Source organism: Dreissena polymorpha, chromosome 7, assembly GCF_020536995.1.
Source record: "Dreissena polymorpha isolate Duluth1 chromosome 7, UMN_Dpol_1.0, whole genome shotgun sequence".
In the NCBI taxonomy this organism is placed as follows: Eukaryota; Metazoa; Mollusca; class Bivalvia; order Myida; family Dreissenidae; genus Dreissena; species Dreissena polymorpha.
The window spans coordinates 111061774-111075894 of NC_068361.1; the positions used below are offsets into that span (position 1 = coordinate 111061774).

General features: G+C 34.8%; 1 protein-coding gene and 1 long non-coding RNA gene across 2 annotated transcripts; one reads left to right on the plus strand and one right to left on the minus strand.

The window, feature by feature from the left end:
• The first annotated feature begins 530 nt into the window (after positions 1 to 530).
• LOC127839413 (uncharacterized) lies at positions 531 to 6747 on the plus strand. The gene is made up of 6 exons (XR_008030336.1): positions 531 to 1591; positions 2867 to 2926; positions 3675 to 3833; positions 4323 to 4536; positions 5217 to 5429; positions 5685 to 6747. It is a non-coding gene; the product is annotated as an uncharacterized LOC127839413 (long non-coding RNA).
• Positions 6748 to 10504: 3757 nt separating this feature from the next.
• LOC127840039 (putative nuclease HARBI1) lies at positions 10505 to 12746 on the minus strand. The gene is made up of 4 exons (XM_052368428.1): positions 12100 to 12746; positions 11599 to 11711; positions 11268 to 11379; positions 10505 to 10602 (listed from the first exon to the last, which is right to left on the minus strand). The coding sequence occupies exons 1-4, from the start codon at positions 12524 to 12526 to the stop codon at positions 10505 to 10507; spliced, it is 750 nt and encodes a 249-aa protein (XP_052224388.1). The 5' UTR covers positions 12527 to 12746.
• Positions 12747 to 14121: the final 1375 nt, after the last annotated feature.

Consider the following 14121-nt stretch of genomic DNA (forward strand, 5'->3'; position numbering starts at 1 on the left):
ATGGCATAATAATTATTAAAAGTCGCCATAAATTAGCTTCTCTTGTTTTGTGAAGACAGCATGAAAAATATGCTGTGTCAATGCAGCATGTGGGGGTATGCATCACGTCTGTGACAAAGCTCTAGTTGATGCACGTATAATTATGTTTTTTTCTTAACTTTCTATCAGTTTAAAAATTCATGTGTACATTTTTAATGTACTTTGCTAATGTGTTCATCTGTTTTATTGATCTCCACTTCATTTCTAACTCACAGGCCACATTTCAACATGTCAAACTTTTACACGTTGATCGTGCGTCCCACCCATTGACATCATGTTTTATGTTGTAGGTCGCTTTAATACCTATCAAAATTACACATCATCCTTTAGTATGGTTAATACGGTTGTAACTGTCTGACAGAGTTCATAGTCTAAACGATACATTTATTATTTAGGTGTAAAAATTTGCTTCAAGCTGCAAAATGCTGCTGCGATGGGGTTTTATTCATAATCCCTTCACATTGTTATGAATGAAACCCCATCGCAGCAGCAAATGTGAACCTGACGCCTAAGGAACAGTCAGTGATCAATGCATTTTATCAGCCACTAATGGCATTCTGGGTTAATTGCCCGCTCTCATCAGCATCCGTAGTAACAGCCTAACAGGTATTCTTAAGTTGAAGAAATATGAATAAGATTTTATAGAAGAGGCCCAAACCCCTGTTCATAAAGCTGTTTATGGAAAACCTATACAAAATTGTTAACCTCCTTAGATTCCTTAAATGGCGGAGTATGTTAAGATCGTGTACATTAATGTGTTTCCAACAAGAAATCGCTTACATGTTTGGTAGTTTATTGTCCTTTAAGCTAAACAATTGATTTCTTATGGCAAATGTTATCAAATATTTTGTCTTCAATGCAATTACATATGTTTGCTGGAGATTTGAAGGACATAGGGCCTTCAAAGCATATGAGATGCCATACACAACCATGAGGTAGGGAAATGTTTACATAATTAGTTTGGGTTTTAAACGGCATTTGTCAATGTTACCATGATAGTTTCAACATTATGTTATCATATAAACTTAACTTATACCGACATATAAATGATTATGATGTTAATTTTATCCTACATTGTACATGGTGGTAATTTACTTGGTGGTAGACTTGATGATTGTATTAAATAACATTTTTGGCTTGACCCAACACAACATGCTATTCAGAGAATATGATAGGATGAACAAAAACAACAAATTGAAGGCTAACTGGCTGCTGTCATATGAATCAAAATCTGTTGAATGTAAGGAACAATATACATAAAAAACAACCTTATTTGTATGGTTGTCCATTAAACAAATACTTATTCCATGATTTACTTTTCAGAGTAGGTTCCTAAAAGACCATCATCAGTCACAGATCGGTTTCCAGTCTAGCAGCGGGCTCTCTGATATGTTGAGCCAAGAAGGTTGGGGACATTGCTCGAGCTTTTGCAGCAACGGACTATTTGCTCAGGACCTAAAGGCGAACGCCTAACACACCATACCCTCGTCGGTGTACGGCAAGTCTTACCCTGGTTCTCATACTATTCCGGCTCACAGTCTTCATCCACAAGGTAATTTATAGGTTTTTTTATTGTTTTAAGAAAGGCATACGAAAACATGTTTGCAATGGGTGACACGAACAGGGCCCTCTAAATCTGTCATTGAATATTAGGTTAAAATTCATTAAATTATACTTAAGAGTGAGATGAGGTGTTATTTTTTGTTTTCATGGCCTTTATTTTAACTTTATTTGTTCATTTTTGAATAACAAGCCCAGGTGTCGATAATTGTAGGTCGCCATATCAGAATATTTGACGGTTAAGGTATACTATGCGTACAATACCAACATATCTCTGTGGAAGAAACGTAGAATGCTCTTTCTTAGAAAATGCTCTTGTTGATAACCTTTTTAAAATAATAAAATTGGTGAACGTAAATATGCAATTACTTTATAGTTCTATATCTTCTACAGATATTGAAATATATTTTACATACATGTTCAGGGTCTCTATTGGCCCATTCCTATAACTGTGTAGCAGTATTATAAACCTTTTTGTACTTTTGCAAGTCTTGTAAAGGTGTGCATATAAGAAAAAATCTTGTTTATACGGATTTCATGCAATCTGTTTTACTACTGACGTCTGAATATATTAAAGCTTTGGGAATCTTCTTGCAATCACCATGGCTCATAACTCTGATCTGCAATTGAGCAGGATTATGCCCCTGTTTTGTTATAAAAAATAGGTTAGCATTTGAGTGCAATAATTCTTATCTCTAATTTATATGTAGACTTGACATAGGGTGAAACGTTTGCGTTTGATAACTACCGGATAACCATTTTGTTCTGTTATAATATGTGCACTTAGTTAACATGCTTTCTGGTGAGGGATTGCATTTGGGGTCAGTAGGTTCGAGATAATTGTTACTTAAAATAGAATAAGTTTAAGCTCAATACCTTACGTTGGATTGAAGTAATTTTATTTAATTTAATGTGTGAGTAGCTCACATGCAGACCTATGTTGAGTCTGCATTCAGTTTCATTTTGATCAAGGCCACTGTTACTTAAAATAGAAAAATGGCTTATGGCCAATCACTGTAGTCTGGATAGTGTGGTCTAACTGTCTGGGAGGTAGCTTAAATGTTGACCTTGCTTGCAGAGTTCATTAAATTATCCTTAATTAAGCAGTTACCAAATTGAACATCTAAGATCTTGGCATGAATGTGTCTTTACTAATACATTGTTATATTTTATTTTGTCTGACAAACCTTATTTTGTAAGGGTGATATATGTTGGTAACATATTTTGGAATACATATTTTGAAATAGATGTCTTGTTTTGTTTCCAGGATCCGTACCGTCGCAAGTTCAAGCTCAGAGGACCATGTTCCCCAAATCCAATGAGACAGGTTAGTCTTTTATTATGCAAAAGCTGGTGCGTTTAGGTATTTAATATGATGTATCTTTTGATAACAGGTTTTGTATTCAATCCCTACTCTGGGAGTATTTAAAATTATACGGTACAGCCATTGTTGTTTCTTGATCACTCTTTTGTGTAGATATTTGTGGGTTTGTCCAAAATTGAAATTAAAATATCAACAAATAATGTGTCTAAAACTAAATAATATTTTTTTTTAAATTACTTATATCAAATATTTTTTTAATCCAGTACTTTAGGATTTAACGAATATGTCTGATTCAACAAATCCACAAAATATGCCAACAAACATGTTCTTAGTTTGTAAGCCCCCAAAGGTGGGCATATAGTGATCGGACAGTCCATCACACTTTTGCGTTTAGGTTTCAGAAATGCTTATAACTTCCATGTCGCTTCAGATGTAACCTTCATACTTGGTATGCATGTGTATATGGACAAGGTCTTTCCACGCGCACACAAATTTTGACCCCTTTGACCTTGACCTTAAACTTAGGGCCTGCGTTTAGGTTTCGAAATCTGCGTTTAGGTTCCGAAAAAGCTTTTTTCGATGGCATATGCCTTCCGATAGAGACAGCTCTTGTTAAATATTTAAGATTGTGACATGCTTATTAATAGATAATTATATTATATATAAAGTTTTCTTTAATACGTGTAAGCCTGTAAGGCAATGATTTTTACAGTAGTGACAAGTACTAAACTTGTTCTTTCAATGTTTAAAGGTCAAGTTGTCCTGCTAACAACAAGAGCACCCCAAATTTGTGAGAAAGAAAGCCGCAGGATAAGCATAAATAACTTCTTCAGCATCAACAGAATCAGCAACAACAATCCTCACAATTTGGCAATCAACCTCTCCCTGGACAATAATTTCCAAATATAAGGTTGGTGTGGCGTAATGGACGTGTTGTCCTCCTACTGACTGTTAGGGCACTGGTTGGATCCTCACTCTTTGAGTGTTCTTAAGGAGTCCCCCAAAGACACCAAGTAATCCTTCTACCCTGAAAAAGACTTGAAATTGTATCAATGAACCTTATGTTGTTTTAAAATCCTGTGAAATAAATTGGATTAAATGAAATGTGTAGTAATTTAGAATACTTATATTGATGCACTCACCTTCGTTGAATTGTTTGCTTGTTGACTGGTTAATTACAACTTGTGTCCTTATCACATAATGCTTTATAATGATTTTATACCATACATATTTGATAAAATGACCGGAACATTTAGCTCATTTGTCCATATTTTAGAAGGTTTGGTAAATACGTCAAGTTGGAAAAAGTGTCAAAAGCACTCCTATCGGGTTTAAAATTGCTTCCTTTGTAGCTCTTTAATAATTTTACAACGCGGCAATCAAAATGGTTATGTTCCAGGAATACATTGCCTAGCTAATGAACAGTGTCCGAGCGTGGAACATTTAAGAGGAACAGGATCCTGGGTCAGCATGGTACCAATCTAGCAAAAAAAAAGTCTAGCAGCTGCCCCCTAGAAGGAGCCTCGTTAGCCCCAGGGTGGAGTCATGATGCCCCTGGATCAACAACTCTCCCGGTCTCTTCACAACAGTAATAGAGCAACATGGCCTTTCAGGTGGAGATGTAAATATATCATTCCCCCCCCCACTCCAAACCAATTTTGGTAGGGAGTATAATTATTCAGAATTGTCATTACCGTTTCAAACAAGTGATTTTAATATAAACCTTAGCAATTTGGCAAGGTATTAGATACAATGTGATACAACCAATCTTGGTTCTAGAAAATCAGTGATGTTTTAGTGATAATCATGTGTATGAGTGATGACGAAAATGAATGGTGAAAGTAAGATCAGGTTCCTTAATGATTCGAAACGATCAATTTGGCGATCAATTACTAATGACAACCCAAGTTATATTGAAGTTGTTTCGTCAGTCAGTTGGTTGGTCAGGTGCTTTTAAAAGGTTATAAAAAGGTTTTGTCATCACCATAAAGTGTAGATGGTTGCCTGAAAGATGAAGGTTTTTATTGGCCAAGCCACGTTTTTGCCCAAATTTAATTCACATACCCTGTTTCATACCGAGGGGGAGGGGGCAGTTTGAAATTGTAAAACTAATATTTTTCAACTTATATGTATGTTTATGTAAACATTTTTGCCACTGCTCTACGTCCTTAAATTAAATTTGTTTGGTTGGTTCACGAGGGTATACTTGAATCAATTTGTCGATCAGTACGTCTGCCTCACCGTACGTAAGTAAGAAGCCATGTAACCGATTATTATTTCCTTTTACAACAAGGTGCCTCTTGATACAGCAATTATCTCAAATATCTCTCTGATGGCGGACAGCTGTACACATCGCAAAATAAGCGCTTCATGATTAGCTGCCAGCAGTATCCACGCAACAAACCTATGATCACCCAACAACAGCTTCGTCAGCATAAGGGGTCGAGTAAGCCATCAACAATGTTTGGGAAGACTAGGCGCAGAAGTTTGCTTGAACATCAGCTCAGTATGGATTGTTTATCAATATTTTGTAATTGAGTTAAGAATGTAAGTTGTAAATTTTACTGCTTAATAATTCTAATTTGAGAAGGATAAATTGCCATTTTGGTGAAAGGGTAAAATAAAGGGTTTTTGCTCTAAATATAGACTCATATTAGAATTACGCATAATCACTATCTTTGTTTCTAAGAAAACAATATAAATTTATAGAGCGACAAACGCAAATATTAAAATATAAATTTCTTTAAAACTTTTTTTTCAGAAACAAATGTCGCTGCACAAAATCTCAACAGGATCCGTGCAAGGTCAGCCCTCCATACAGTGCCGTATCCATGACGATGAAGTCCTCCAACTTTTCCCAGTACTCACTTTTGTGTTAGAGTAAGGTTCATGTCTCATGGGCTTTGGTGGTCTTGGTAAGATGGGCATGTTAGAATGAAGAGATGGGACATGGTCCATTTGAATAAAGACTTTGTTGCAATTTTGTCTTCAATAAGTCAATTATAAAAATGATTGCAATACAAAAGGAATACTTAAGCTGCTATTTATAAAATTCATCAAACGTATGTACCGGAGATTGCAATTTGTATAACCCTTATTGCTAGAGGACATACACGTTTTCTCAGAAAATATCACCTACACAGATGTTTTGATAATATAAAATATTTTTCGAAACGGAAAAAATATCATTTTTTAAATTTCCAAATGGATGGTTTGACTTTAAGATATTTGGAAATAAAGATTTAAAAAAAAAGAAACAAATGCATCTATAGTTACTTCAGACACCAAATTACAATCAAACGAGCCAATATGAAAGACAGCCTGTTGAAGCAGTGAGTCATAAATAGAAGTTCAGTGATAAATAAAATATAACACTCAAAGTGCCTACGTTGGCCTTGTTAAAGCCTCTGTAATCATTGTGATTAATTATGATGTGAGACCTGGTCGAAAACATGTGGCAGAATGAAATGGCGGAATGACAAAACATAACAAGGCATTTGGCCAACCATTAACTTGTGTGGCCAGCAACGTTTTGTCATGTGACTTGCGAATACAAGTCATTTATTATGGGAATTATAATGCTGTCAATTATTTGATTTAAATGATTTTTGTTAAATGTAGCAAAAATTGTTATTCGAAATAGAGTGAATGGTACTTGTTAAAAGCAGTTATGGACAGTATTATTTTAAGCGCAAAAGAATGCAAGTCTGTGTTACTACTTTGTATTCTGAAATGCCCACTCATTAATTTATTCCAGATGTTGGTTCAGACTATGGAAAAATAAGATTGTTTCATACGCTCAGTTTAAGCTTCAGCAAAGCTGTTTTAATAATACCGGTAACTTGTTCAAATATTAAAATATATTGTCTTCTATTCATTTAATAAAACATACTTCAGTATTGTGTTTACCAGAAATAGTCAAATTGTTTTAAAAAGTTGTAGACTTTGGACGCTTCTATTTTGATCTCTCTGTATGTCTGTATTCAATACTCTTCATTTTGATTAATGGGGTTAGTATTTCATCAAGAATATTGTGTAGTTTCGTGCAATTATACACGAAAAATATGTTTGTATTTTAGACAATATTTTTTTTGTCTTCTGTAAATTGTAAACTATGTATTGACTACAAGTGATTTATGAAATATTTACAATATATCATCATATTGTAAAAGCTGTATGAATTCATAAAACGCTTACAATAAATACAAAATCTAAATTATCAACATTTGATGGAGGATTATTTAAATATAATTTAGAATTCATACTTATTTCATTTGAGGTTGTTTGTTAAATGAGTGGAAAATTAATAATTATGTGGAATATTTACAATGTTTTAAAAATTAAAACCTTTTTATAAAAAAAATATCAAGATGAGATTATTTGCAAGTAACAGCTAATGGTGGATCACACAATTATTACATGCTCATTATTAGTGTTGCATTTAAATTCGGACCAATAGTTCATCATGCTTTGAATATTGTGCATTCCTGTTTAAAAAAAAAATCTAGATGTTCATGTGCGTGATTGAGTGAATACGGTTTATACGGTTTATTTATTCGCATAATCGGCAATACATTTTATTAAGATTTTGTAGAAACTATATGTAAGTACATTTTGACATTGTGGATAGCAAAACAAATGAATTGCCGGTATAAATTTTAATGATTTTCGTTTTGTTTCAATATGATTAATTCATTGATTTATGTTCTATTTCCATCTTTTAGATGAGATAAAAATAACCATGCTTGTTTGAATGCTCATATGTAACTTATTTGATTATATAGTACCATACAAACAAATATCTTGAAACGAAAAAAAAATTTAAGTATTAGAAACATGTTGTTTCATATGAATAGTTTTATCTATCCAATGTTGAGCAATTACTGGACAAAATTTATAATTGCGTCGGAAATAATGTTAACAAAACAATATGTGGAAATTCGGAAATTCGCATATCAAAGGAGAGCAATGTGATACGCTTTAAATTGTTAATATCTTCAATTTTAATGCATGCATATTTATTAGTTTATGTACAATTGAATTCTCATTGCAACACACACACTTGTTTATGTTTTTAAATAGTCATATTTAATGACATTTGTTAAGAAATTAATTACATTTGAATGACAATATTTGTTTTTTCAGTTCTGACCATTATTAGTGAATGTTATGAACTATATGTTACTTAAGAAATAATCGACGGGTAACCGTTGGTTATTGCGGTAATAACCAACAGTATGGAGTTCCGATGCGTATGAATTAAACCACGAGGGCGTAGCCCGAGTGGTTTGATAACAAGCATCCGAACGACATACCGTTGGTTATTACCGCAATAACCAACGGTTACCCGTCGATTATTTCGATTCTAACACGATTTCATTAATAAGTTACCCGCGATTTAAAGGTTATAAATGAGAATTATATTTACCGAACGTCCTCCACTTTTCCGCGAAAACGCGACGTTACCACAACAATGAAAATCAAATGACGTCGTCTTCATTCATAAACAGTGCGCGGACAATCAAAAGTGACGTCATACCAACAACCGTTGGTATATCGGGGTAATAACCCACGGTAGATTTCCTTCTTTGTATATAGAAAACAAGTCACGTGCCGTGGTAGAATTTAAGATATACATATACTTGCACAGTAAAATAATATTTATGCTATCCTTTGTAGTAGAGGGGGTATATTGCTTTGCTCATGTCCGTCTGTCGGTCGATAGGTCGGTCCGTCCACCAGGTGGTTGTCAGACGATAACTCAAGAACGCTTGGGCCTAAGATCATGAAACTTCATAGGTACATTGATCATGACTTGCAGATGACCCCTATTGATTTTGATGTCACTAGGTCAAAGCTTAAGGTCACGGTGACCCGATATAGTAAAATGGTTTCCGGATGATAACTCAAGAACGCATACGCCTAGGATCATGAAACTTCATGGGTAGATTGATCATGACTCACAGATGACCCCTATTGATTTTGAGGTCACTAGGTCAAAGGGCAAGGTCACGGTGACCCGAAATAGTAAAATCGTTTCCGGATGATAACTCAAGAACGCATACGCCTAGGATCATGAAACTTCATGGGTAGATTGATTATGACTCGCAGATGACCCCTATTGATTTTGAGGTCACTAGGTCAAAGGTAAAGGTCACGGTGACCCGAAATAGTAAAATGATTTTCGGATGATAATTCAAGAACGCATATGCCTAGGATCATGAAACTTTATAGGTAGATTGATCATGACTCGCAGATGACCCCTATTGATTTTCAGGTCACTAGGTCAAAGGTCAAGGTCACGGTGACCCGAAATAGTAAAATGATTTTCGGATGATAACTCATGAACGCTAAGGCCTAGGATCATGAAACTTTATAGGTAGATTGATCATGACTCGCAGATGACCCCTATTGATTTTGAGGTCACAGGGTCAAAGGTCAAGGTCACGGTGACCCGAAATAGTAAAATGCTTTTCGGATGATAACACAAGAACGCTTTTGCCTAGGATCATGACACTTCATAGGTACATTGATCGTGACTTGCAGATGACCCCTATTAATTTTCAGGTCACTAGGTCAAAGGTCAAGGTCACAGTGACAAAAGTCGTATTCACACAATAGCTGCCAGTACAACGGACAGCCCATATGGGGGGCATGCATGTTTTACAAACAGCCCTTGTTGCTATTTATTTTATACTTAACATATGGCTGATGCTTTACAAAATTAACGCATATGTTAAAGCCAGTCTTCCCAAAAATATGATTGTTTGCCTTCAACTTTTATTTCAAATGGTCCGTGTATGTTAAACCGTTCCTGTAAATGAAACAACATACTAATAATATTGCAATCATTCCACTAAATGTTAAGAACTAATGCTAGTTTGGTGACATTGCTTTATGCCTGTAAGTAAATATTAAACCTTTTCATGATGATTAGTATTTATGCCCCCCTTCGAAGAGGGGGTATATTGCTTTGCTCATGTCGGTCTTTCGGTCGGTCTGTCGGTCGGTCCGTCCACCAGGTGGTTGTCAGACGATAACTCAAGAACGCTTGTGCCTAGGATCATGAAACTTCATAGGTACATTGATCATGACTAGCAGATGACCCCTATTGATTTTGAGGTCACTATGTCAAAGGTCAAGGTCACAGTGACCTGAAATAGTAAAATGGTTTCCGGATGATAACTCAAGAACGCATACGCCTAGGATCATGAAACTTCATAGGTAGATTGATCATGACTTGCAGGTGACCCCTATTGATTTTGAGGTCACAAGGTCAAGGTCACGGTGACCCGAAATAGTAAAATGATATTCGGATGATAACTCAAGAACACTTTTGCCTAGGATCATGACACTTCATAGGTACATTGATCGTGACTCGCAGATGACCCCTATTGACTTTCAGGTCACTAGGTCAAAGGTCAAGGTCACAGTGACAAAAACGTAATGGCTGCAACTACAACGGACAGCCCATATGGGGGGCATGCATGTTTTACAAACAGTCCTTGTTTTGTTTAATCTAAGGTTAACAAAATTTAATTCTGAATATATATTACATTGTTTTAAAGATCCATTTAATAACTATACCTTACAAGGACTGTCGGTGTTTTGATATGGTGTCATAAGATACCTCTTGCATCCATAGCCAGAGTCACCAAGCAGAAGACCGTCGATTTCACCTGTTATAAAAAAAAAAGATCATTTTGCAGCACTGTAATGTCAAACAACGATATCAAGCAGTGTATTGTTTAATGCATGCAAGTTTATGACATAGTTATAACGTTTTTGATGTAATATGTTACATTTAAATAATTGTGATATTAGTTACTGTGATCATTTGGAATGATGTGATTTCAATGAAGTTCAATTTTTGTTGTTAGTATGAATTATTTATTGGGCTGATGAGACGCTAATTCAATTGTGTCATTGCGTAAAAAGGTGATGTTTTAAGTTGCTTTCATTTGTCAAATGTGATGTGATAATAATACATGTGATCGTTTTAAAAGCTGTTATATAAAATAAAACCAGACTTGACAGATAGATAGATGGATGGATGGATGGATGGATGGATGGATGGATGGATGGATATATGGATGGATGGAAGGATGGATGGATGGATGGATGGATGGATGGATGGATGGATGGATAGATTGATAGATAGATAGATAGATATATATATATGGCTGGTGATCAAACCTACTTGAAAAGATGGAAACGCTTCAATAAAATAAAATTGTGCTTGTTAATTTTGATGTACCGGTAACAATTCTGTTCTTAAATAAATGTGTGCAATGAATGAATAAAATCATAATACTGAGTAGTCTTCATGTAATTGTCATTATACCTCTTTCAAAACGCTGACGTATGGCGCTTTCACGAAAGATCCTTGAATCGTGAACGCTCCCAGGCCACTTTGCGACTACGTCAACAAACCGAAAAGTGGCATCACAAATCATCTATAGAGCAAAAAGAAACCACAAATCTTAATAAAATTCACACTGCACAATGTCATTTTGTCTGATATCACAATAATACAAGTAAACAACAGAACATCCAATTGTCACTAGTTTCGTTTTGCAATTTTCACTGTGAACAGACAACCTTTAAACATATATAATCTAAAAAAATACAAGTTGAGGAAATGTTCATGGACTTTATTTCACTTATTGTTTTACCTGTACATTAAGGGAGTGAAATCCCTTTCTGTTCACATAATCGTCTTCGTTGGCGCTAGGCGCTTGAATACGGATATGTGTCCCATCAACAACACCAACCACTTGGGGGAAACCTTTAAAGACAATAACATTGTTAGCCTAATCGACATTTGTATTAGATAATTTTATACTAATTTGAGTATACTACAAACAAAGTTTCCGCAATTTTTTTTTCATAAGTTACAAGTTCAATCTTCTGTCTTTCATGTCAATATATGTGTTCCCAAAAATAACAATCACTAATAAACAGTTATGTTTATTATACTTATCAAACACGTAATATACTTAATATACACGTATGTCATTTCAAGACGTATAAATCTAGCATACAGTACTCATACAACGTTTTGAATTGTGCCCGATTCGACTAAGAAACATTTAACTCCCCTTATTTGTTTACTTGACAACCAATCAAAAATCATTAAATTGTCCGATTAAATTATATTAAGAGCTAATACGCACCAGCGATGTTGTAAAACTGTTTTTGCACCGTCCGTTGCACATTTTCGATATTTGGGAAGAAAACGAAGTCATTTAGATGTAGACACACGCTGTCCGTGAATTGCTTGACCGCTCTAGATACACTGGACCTTGAGATTCCATGCAGCCCTGCCGTCACAATGTGGTGTGTGCCAGTTGCAAGGAAATGCAATGCCGCTAAAGTTGAAATGAGCGGCGGAAGAGGACAAGAACGTTCAGTAGCCCTCTCCAAATTCAGCATGTTGACAAGAAACAGAATAGTTTCCGGGAAAAACCGGTACCGTTCACGAATTTCCATCGGGGACAAAGTTTCCAATGGGTTCGTTCGATCACGGAAAACTCTCCTATCCATTGGAAACAATTCATTTATGTATCGAGCGCGACGAAGACGTCTTTCAATGTCGGCCATATTGTTTTCTTACCATGGTGATTGTCATCAATTTTCAATTTGACAATGCCCAATATCAATTTCATTTTCAGTGTCATTGATTGCAATTTGGAAATCGATTTTGGATGTCATTTGACATCGATTTTCTTTGTGAACACCAAGTTTGAGAACCGATGACAAAAATTGAAAATCAATGTCACTTGACATTGAAAATCGATGTCAATTTGCTTTGTGAACACGGGGCCAGTTCTTCAAAAATAAAAATAGCTTTCAATCGTCGATTGACCAATCGCATTTTGTTATTTTGCTGAAATGACGTTGCAACGTCCAATGACGTCACGAAATGTAATCAACATTCGTGATTTATCATTATGTTTGCGTAAGTATTTATTTAATATGCTCATTTAAAAGTATGTGATAAAAAAGATCTGACACTCGTTGTCATGTCATACCATACTTTATTAAACTCGTCCAGCAAATTCGTTAGTAAGCTCGACAAAGGCTCGCTTACTAACAAAATTCCTGAACTCGTTTAATGAAATATGGTATGATATGACATCTCGTGCCAAATCCTATGTGTCTTAAAAAAAGGGTAACCATACAAGTAAACTGATTATTAGTAATGAGCTATATTGGTATGATCAATCCATGTTCGTTTGGCACCAACAAGACATTTTGCTATGGTAAGGCTCTGTTGTATGAATGCAATTTTATGGAAACGTCTCCAAGGCTTTTATGAAGAGCTTGATCATGAGCATTGACTAATTCATTGATAGCATCATTTTGTGTATGCCTTTGTTTTACGTTTGTCAATATATTCCAAATCTTAACATTACTTTAAAGTGAATTTTAATTAGTAAATATTAATATATAGCTATTCCTTCAAAATGTAATCAGACACGTGTTTAAATTATTCTTACATTATTTTACAGAGTCTGTGTAATTAAATTGAATATTTTCTATTGTTTTTAACAACGTCATGTTAATTTACGACAAAGCACATGATACTAATTATAGAGTAGGGTCAACCACTATCAGTGCTTTGTAGGTAGAGGGATATAATAATAATGTGCAGGTGTATATGTATATTTGTTGTACCAAGTTTGTTGTTCCACTGTCCTTAATGTATGTAGCTATCCCTGGAGTGGAAATATTGTTGTACGTTGACTATTTGTTGGTATCAAAATTATAAAACATCATATTAGTTTTTCTGACTTCTATATAACATTTCATTATCTGAAAAAAAACTCAACAAGGAGACTCATGAATTGTGTATTTAAGATAGTCCGCCGTCACACTTTAATACCGCTTTAAATCACGAAAATCATTTATTACATAGCGTACATATTTCATATGGTGGCTGATCTCTATGTGTACAAGACTATTAATGAGTGTGTGCTCAGTAGGTCAATGTCACAAGGGCCAGCTTTTTTAATTAAATGAATTTATATACCAACTATAAGATGATATAAACTTTGATATATCTACATACGCTTGTTCAGCATCATCATACAAACAATAAAGGTAACACGCTTTATATAACTCGAATCGTCAATTTTATCGTAAGCGTAATATTTTTAGGCCATCATCAGCACAATTATTAGATAACACTTTTT